This window comes from Rosa rugosa, chromosome 7 (assembly GCF_958449725.1).
Source record: "Rosa rugosa chromosome 7, drRosRugo1.1, whole genome shotgun sequence".
Lineage (NCBI taxonomy): Eukaryota > Viridiplantae > Streptophyta > Magnoliopsida > Rosales > Rosaceae > Rosa > Rosa rugosa.
In genome coordinates this window covers 36,410,366-36,418,923 of record NC_084826.1, presented here as the reverse complement: position 1 = coordinate 36,418,923, position 8,558 = coordinate 36,410,366, and the positions used below count along the sequence as shown (strand labels likewise).

At 37.1% G+C, this 8,558-nt stretch overlaps 1 protein-coding gene across 1 annotated transcript; it reads left to right on the top strand.

Annotated features, from left to right (window-relative positions):
- Positions 1-6,499: 6,499 nt before the first annotated feature.
- On the top strand, positions 6,500-7,342 carry LOC133723237 (uncharacterized). The gene has a single exon (XM_062150055.1). It carries the CDS (start codon positions 6,500-6,502, stop codon positions 7,340-7,342), a length of 843 nt encoding a protein of 280 aa, XP_062006039.1.
- The last annotated feature ends 1,216 nt before the right edge of the window (positions 7,343-8,558 follow it).

The window sequence follows — 8,558 nt, the reverse complement described above, 5'->3', positions numbered from 1 at the left end:
TCGTGGATGGAGTGGAAGTGTTTCGGACGAATTTTTATTCGGGAAGTATGACTTTAGGGGGGGTTGCAAAGGTTGACTTTCGAAGCGTTGAGATTCTCCGAAAACTTCCTTCACAAAAGTTGTAGAGCGCGTCGATACGAGTTCGTGGACATGTGAAACGCGTCAATCGGAATTCGTATGAGAAAGTTATGGCTATCGGAAGAAGTTTCCGTTTTAGTATAAATATGGAAAATCAGAATTTTATTTCATTTTCCTCATTTCCATTTCCGGAAATAATTTTCCTCTCTCTCTTCTCTCTCGTCCGCGCCTTCAGAAACGAAAATCTTCGACTGACCCGACCCGAACCCGGTCGATCCGACCCGACTTTTCCGGCGAGCTCCGGCCATCTCCGGCGACGAAACTTTCCAGATCAGTTCGCCTCCTCCGTGCGCTCCTCCCTGTGGTGTTCTCTAGCGCCGATTCTCGGTGGTGACGGCGATAGAAGGCGGTGCAGATTGGAGTTTTCGGACCCGGTCGGAAATCCTTGTTCCGACGTCGGCAAGGCTTCGAGTTTTCTTGGTTGAGCTCAGAGCAGCCTCGCCGATCGATCCTTGGTGTTTGTTTGGATCGATTCACGTGAAACTTCGATCAACTCAGTTGGGATTACTGTTCACGGCTTGTGAGGTAGTTTTCGATCCCTTAAGCTTGTTTTCTGACTTCGAGCTAGTTATGAGAATCCACAAGCATGCTTAGATGAAGCTTTTTGATGTTGGGAGTTTTGTGAAATAATGAGTTTTGGCCGGTGGCGGTGCTCCACCGTCTGTGGTGGCGTTCTGGCGGTGTTCCGGCCACTTAAGGAACTATTTGTGGTATTATATATGTTCTACTCGTTGATACGAGCGTTTCGATATATAATATGCAAATTTTGGAGTTCGTATGGAATTGTTATGATTTTTGCAGTTTCATACCGATCGATTTATTCGATCCGTGAGGATTCGAGCGTCCGGTCGACATGTGGTTTGGTCACATCGATCATGGACGTATTCCGGAGACTTTGGGAGGTCTCGGATGTGGTTTTGCCTCGATTGGCACCACTTTGGGGATTTTAGTTCAAAACAGGGGTTTCGGACTTAAATCGTTTGTGAATCGTTACTGATTTGAGGTCATTGGTGATTAGGTGCTTCTAAAGGTGAATTGGACGAGTTGTTGGTGATAGTTTTGGTTCGGTTCTGTATAGAAGACGCAGCGGGAGTTTCGAGGTGAGTAATCTCACAAGGTTCATTTTGGAACGGAACACCTTATCGTTTTGTGAGTTATTGATTTAACTGCAAATTATATGTTTTAGTGGGTTGTGGATTTATGAAAACAATAGGCATGAATGATGCGTTTTATTGTTTTGGGTTGTGGCTTTTGGAAAACAAATGACTTGGAATTGTTGATTCGATTTGTTTTGAAAAGCGTTGAGATTTGTGTATGAAAACAATATGCATGAAATGATGCTTTTTATTGTTTTGTGGCTTTTCGGAAAACAATGATTTTGGAAATGTCGATTTCGATTGTTTTGAAAAGCGTAAGATATGTGTAATGTTTTTGAGTCTTGTGCGACTGTTTTAATGATTTGCTCCAAGGGACAGTGCGGCCCGAGGATCGAAGGTCTATGACCTTGGGCAGAATATCAGGTAATCACGTCTTTGGCCGGACGAGTGGTTACGTTCAGTTAGAGCTCTAGTCTGTCTGCCATCTAGGTAATTCATGGGGTAACGGGAATTGGTTATTGATAACTCATGACATTACGTGTTTTTAGGGAATAAAGTGTGAGTTGCTTCCTTATTAACGGTTTTTAAGGGGACAAGGTGTAAGTTGTTTTCCTTATTAACGACTTGGTACGTTTTGGTACGTTATGGTACGATTGATAGAAATCAAGGTGTGAGTTGCTTTCTATGTTATTTTGATAGAAATCAAGGTGTGAGTTGCTTTCTATGTTATTTTGATAGAATTCAAGTGTGAGTTGTTTTCTATGGTACGTTATGGTACGATTGATAGAAATCAAGGTGTGAGTTGCTTTCTATGTTATTTTGATAGAATTCAAGTGTGAGTTGTTTTGAGAATAATATTTAAACTGAGATTGTTTGTTTTAATGTAATCTCCTGAACTAAATTTCTATGCAGGGATTACTATGATTTTATCGATTGTTTTAATGTAATCTCCTGAACTAAGTTATATGCAGGGATTACTGCTTTTTGGATTGTTGTTTTGATGTAATCTCCTGAACTAAATTTCTATGCAGGGATTACTATGATTTTATCGATTGTTTTAATGTAATCTCCTGAACTAAGTTATATGCAGGGATTACTGCTTTTTGGATTGTTGTTTTGATGTGATCTCCTGAACTAAGTTTAAATGCAGGGATTATTGATTTTACTTAACTTGATTTTAAGTGTGGTTGTGGTTGTGATTTGGTGTGAGTTGTTTCGAGTTACTCATACGGGCTTGCAAAAGCTTACCGGGTTTGTTGTGTGACAACCCGGTGCACCATTCCAACGGTGTAGGGGTTAATCCTGCAGGTTAGGATAATCGTGCTAAAGCTGAGGTAGCGCCTTTGCAGCCTTACGGTAGGAAGCAAATTTTGTGACTTTATCGTTATTTGGACTTCCGTGGTAGTGAGCTCTGAGGAGCATTTACGTTTATCTTGTTGTTGACAATTTAATTCGTAAGCTTGTGTAATATATAACTCTTTGGAGTGAGTGTATATTAACTTTGAGGGTTCAGGGCATCAATATGTGTGTAAGATTAAGGGAAAAAGATTTCAGGTATTTTGTATTGATGACTGGACGTTCACGCATATATAATTATGGGGTTATATATATCGATTTTCATGTGTGTAAAATCAGGGGTGTGACAAATTAGGATTTTTAAAGACTTTATGAATTCCACCAAAATCTAGGGGTATTCATTTAGGACTTTTAAAAATGAATAAAAGTTCAGAGGTATTCAAAATTTCATTCATACTTATGGAATTAGAAAATCAAGGATAATCATAGACTTTGTAGTGTTAACTATACATACCAAATTCCAATAATTTTCTAGCCACCAGACCAAAAAATTGAAAAAGTCTATCAAAGATGATTTTTGTTTTTTTTATTTAAATCTATCAAAGTTTTCTCTCTGCGCGCAAAGAGGTTGGTTATCTATCATTTCTCTTTCTTGTTTCTTCTTATCTTTTCTCTAATCTTTCATGATATTAATATTTGTTGATACCCAACATATTCATTGTAGAATACGATTTTTTTTCTTCTTTTTTGTTCAATTGTGATACTTGGAACCCTAATAACAATAAAAAATGATTTATGAAACCCTAAGACCCAAATATTGTGGTCTACCCCTAAAACCTTGAATAGTGTTGCTATGAAATACTGGGTTTTGTCTTATTAATTATTCTCATCGATTTGAATTTATATCATGGTTCAAAGAAAGCTTGAACAATTGAATTTCGATTGATTGATTATAGATCAAGACATTGATCAATATTTTTATGATATATGTTAATAGGAGAAAAAAAAAATTGATGAGAATAATTAACCATAAACATCAAGTGATCTATATTGCATGTTTAAGTTGATTGGGAGATTAGAAATGAGAACAAACTAGCTAGACAGAGTAATAATCATTCATTTGAGTCAAGTTCTACTAGATGATACTTGACCATTGAAGAGGCAAAGAGTTATTATCTTGCTTTGCATTTGGACTACATTGGTTATGTTTTTTATTTTTATATATTAGAAAATCTATATAAGTCATTCATAATAAAGTATATGGATTTTCAAGAATCAATAAAAAGTCTGTTACTAAAATCAATGGTTTTAAGAAATCAATAGCAATCTATCAACTTTTTAAAGAGTCTGTGAACTTTTCAAAAAGTCTGTCATTTAAAAAAGGGAAAATTTTGGTAAATGTACTTGAAGTTTGGACCACCATTAATTTCTGTGCATGAAGTTCTAAAATATAAACTTTGGTACATCAAATTGCAAATCAGACCCAGTATATTTACACGACGTCAATGACGTCGTTAGTTTGTGTGACACGTGTCATATTTTGAGGGGTAAAACAGTCTCTCTCTCTCACACTTCACTTCGTTGGTTTTGCCTCTTAAATCCCAAGCCCTTCTGCTCATAACCACCACCACTGCCGTCGACGTCTCCACCCCCAACCTCACCACCTGTCCCTACCACACCGACTTCACCCTCTTCTTCTTGATTTAGTCTTGCTCTTTCCTCGTCGGCTGCTCTCTCCACCTCCAGCTCTTCTACCACGCCTTCTACTCTCCCCCACCTTTTTATTCCTCTCCTTCTTTCCACCTCAACATCAAGTCTTCTGTACGGGCACGAGAGATTGAGCTGACCTCGATTGCCAGAGAAGTGGAGGAAGAATGGAGGCTTTGAATTAGGGTGAGAGGGAGCCAGACGTTGCAGTTCTCTATGAGTTTTGAATCGGATCACCGCCAAGGAAAGAACCTGATCAATTGGGCAGTAGTGGAGGACGTTGAGGTTGGCCCCAGTGTAATAAGGAACACTCGTCGCAGTCGAAGGACCCGAGGAGGGACGGCAAAACTGGTGGCAGATTTTGGGTCGTGGACCAAAGGTGATTGGTGGTGAGGATGGTGAGGATGGGGTTGAGTTTAGTAGGTGTGGATTTGGAAGGTGGAGGAGATGTGGTGGTTGTGGCTGTTAGGTCCATAATTACCTAGTAATTATTCCCCTAATCTTGCACTTTTGCTTAACCTTTGTTTTTATTTATTATATTTTCCTTCTCATGCTAGGAAATGATGGAGAAGCTTGGAAATGCACTAAAAAGTCAATCTTAGGACATTTTCCTACTTCGGCTAGGAGAAACCGAGCTAGGCAAGGAAGGAGGAGCGGTAGACTGACCAAATGAACTCCAAATGAGTTTAAACTTTCCAGATCCATTCTAGACATCCTAAGGATCATTTTTTTATGAAGAGTGCAAGAGCTAGTTCGGAATGAAAGGCCCTCAAAAGATTGGTGCAAGTTTCTGCACTAGAAGACAAAAACTGCAAAATGGGATCTGTACGGATTCCGGCAGCATTTCCGGCCACACCACGGTGAACTAAGCTCTGAAATTTTACCAGGATGATCTACACTCATGGAGGAACCTTTGGTATGAAGAAGTCGACGGCCAATTCCTTACTCTCGATGGAGATTCAATTGAAGGAACAAAGGAGAAGAAAGTGCGCAAACGGACAAAAAAAAAGGGTCAACGGTGGTCAACGACGGATTCCGGACATTTCCGGTCGAGTTGGCCGGCTGAGAACATGTGTGGAGGACAAGGAAGAGCTGACTAGGGTCAGGGCCGGCCTTGCCCATGGGCATTATAGGCGACAGCCCAGGGCCCAAAATATTGGGGGTCACCAGATTTCAACCATAAGATTTAATATATATATATATATTATATAATATATTTAAATATATATAATTATATATGTATAGAGTGGGACGTGTTAAAAAAAAAAACAAAAATTCAGATTTCTAGACGCGTAATCGCGTCTTTACTTCTCATTGTTCTTCAGTTCTTCTTCTTCCAACGCGCAACGGGAACAAAATTGATTATCAAGCGTCTCTTGCTCTCTCCCAAGTCCCAAACCTTGAAACCCTGCAAATTTTTTCTTTAAATTGGTTTCAATGGTTACTCAATTCTTCAGTTCATTCTCATCCATCACCCAATCTTTCTCCTCTCTATGTTTCTGTTATTCTACGGTGATCAAACGAATTTTTCAGCTTTCGATCGATGTAGGCTGAGGTACAAATCAAAATAGGTATTGGGTGTTCTTCAAATCTTCAATTTTGATATCTAATTTTGATTGGTATTGGGTGTTCTTCAATTTTGAAATCTAATTTTGATTTGTATTGGGTGTTCTTCAATTCAGGACCGGCCCTGCCGATGAGCACTCATTCTGCAGCAGCCAAAGCATCGGATCCAGTATGCTTACACGATTGAAGTGACGCTCATCTAATGACTAATGGTCAAGAAATTCTGTCCGGTAAGTGCAACTTCAGAAATGCCATGCTTCTTTTTGGTGTATTCTTTAGTTTCTCTCATATACTATTCTAGTTATAGTCAGATGTGGTTATTGATTACTCAAAAATTTTACAGAACGACTTGAATCCAATTTACAAGTTTTCATTTTATTTTCTCCATGGACTTCTTGATGATGGATTATTCTGGCAATTGGCAATTGAGTAACCATTGAATATTAGATATCAAAATTGAAGAACACCAAATTTTGATTTCTAACAACCTGCTCATTCATTGGTTTTCACTTTTCAATATTAGGTGCAATTAGAAGTTGGATTTGCAAGTCAGTCTCAATCAGAAAAGGAAAAAACAAGAAGGAAAAAAGCTGATTCCAGATTTCCAGGTTTTATAGTTCTATGCTAAAGTGTTTATCATTCAACGTTTAGTGTTTTGGCTTGCTTGTTTGAGTTTTTTCTAGCTAGTTTCAATAATGTTTCCTCGGAAGCAACTCTCAGGTTCTCAAAAAAGAAAAAGAAAGAAAAGAGAAGAAGAAATTATTCAATCTCAACGGGGATCTTTAGATAGATATTTTGTTAAAGAAACAAATGAATCTGTTGAAAATCATGTTGAGAATTTAGTAAATGAACATGAACTACAAATTCATTCTGATGAGTTTGTAGAAAATCAGAATGAGGTAAACGAAGAACTTGGTGATATAGGTGAAAATGAAAGTGATGAAACAGAAAATAATGAAAATCCTTGCCATGATGAAATTATTGCCAATGAACTTGAATGCTTGAAATCATCTGCTAATTTGAATATTTTTGATCCTAGAGTTTGGGATAGTCTAGATTCAAAAATGAGAGACTTGGTTGTAGAAAAAGGACCTATTACGGAATATGATATCAACTTTCCTAAGGATGAATTAGGTCGGCATTTTTCTTCTGAGTTTTATGTTCGAAAATTACTAAATGGTGAATCTTTTGCTAGAAAATGGTTGATTTACTCAAAAGAGCTAGATAAAGTTTTTTGTTTCTGTTGCAAATTATTTAAAACAGCTCGCTCGAGAAGTCAATTAGCAAGTGATGGGATAAAAGATTGGAAACATCTTGGTACAACATTAAATTTACATGAAAACAATTCTGAGCACCTCATTAACTTGAGAACTTGGGCTGAGTTGCGAGTGAGATTGAATAAGAATCAAACAATTGATAAAGAGTTACAAGAGTTAATTAAGAAAGATACTGAACATTGGAAAGAGGTTATGGTCAGAATAGTTGCTGTTGTGAAATGTCTTGCAAAGAATAATTTTGGCCTTTCGTGGAACAAATGAAAAAATTTATGAAGATTCTAATGGCAATTTTTTAGGCTTACTTGAAATGATTGCTGAGTTTGATCCCATAATGAAACAAGATTTTCGACTTATTCAAGATAAACAAATTCATTATCATTATCTTAGCCATAAAATTCAAAATGAGCTGATTGGTATGTTGGCCTTAAAATCAAAGAGGCAAAATATTTTTCGGTAATTCTTGATTGCACTCCTGATGCAAGTCACAAAGAACAGATGACTTTAATTATAAGATGCATAGATGTGTTGAGTTCTCCAATAAAAATAGAAGAGTTCTTTTTAGAATTTCTAAATGTGGAAGATACATCTGGTTTAGGGCTTTTTAATGAATTACAAGCAGCTTTAAAATCTCTTGATTTAGATATTGATTGTGTGCGAGGACAAGGCTATGATAATGGTTCTAATATGAAAGGAAAACACCAAGGTTTTCAAAAAAGATTGCTTGATATAAATCCTCGAGCCTTTTATATGCCGTGTGGTTGTCATTCTCTTAATTTAGTATTGTGTGACATGGCAAACTCTTGTCATAAAGCAAAGTCTTTTTTTGGAACGTGTCAAACAATTTATACGGTGTTCTCTAATTCTACAAAGCGATGGAGTGTTTTACTTGAATATGTAGATGACTTGACTTTGAAATCTTTGTCAACTACACGCTGGGAAAGTCATATTGAAAGTGTCAAAGCTATAAAAACTCAAGCTGGCGATAAAAGAAGCCTTAAAAAAACTGGCAGAAATTAGTGATGATGGAAATGTGTGTAGGGATGCTGAGTCTTTGATATCTGGTGAACTTTCAAGCTTTAATTTTATTTTAAGTTTGGTTATTTGGCATGACATTTTGTATAAAATTAACTTGGTTAGTAAAAAGTTACAATCCAAAGATATGCTTCTTGATGTTGCCGTGAAGAATTTAGAGGGACTGGTTTCTTATTTTGAAAAGTATAGGGAAAATAGGTTTAATTTTGCCATGACTGAAGCTAAAGAAATTGCAAATGACATGGGAGTTGAGCCTGTATTTCCTATAAAACGTCATGTTTGCAGAAAAAAAACATTTTGATGAAATTCCAAATACTGAAAGGGAACAACAATCGGCTCAAGAGTCCTTTAGAACTGATTACTTTTTAGTTTTAGTTGATATGGCTCTTCCTCAATTAAAGAGCAGGTTTGAACAAATGAAAACTTTTGAATCTATATTTGGCTT

What these genes read in the sequence shown, in the direction of transcription:
- LOC133723237 (XM_062150055.1), top strand. Translation starts at nt 6,500, where the DNA reads ATGTTTCCTCGGAAGCAACTCTCAGGTTCTCAAAAAAGAAAAAGAAAG.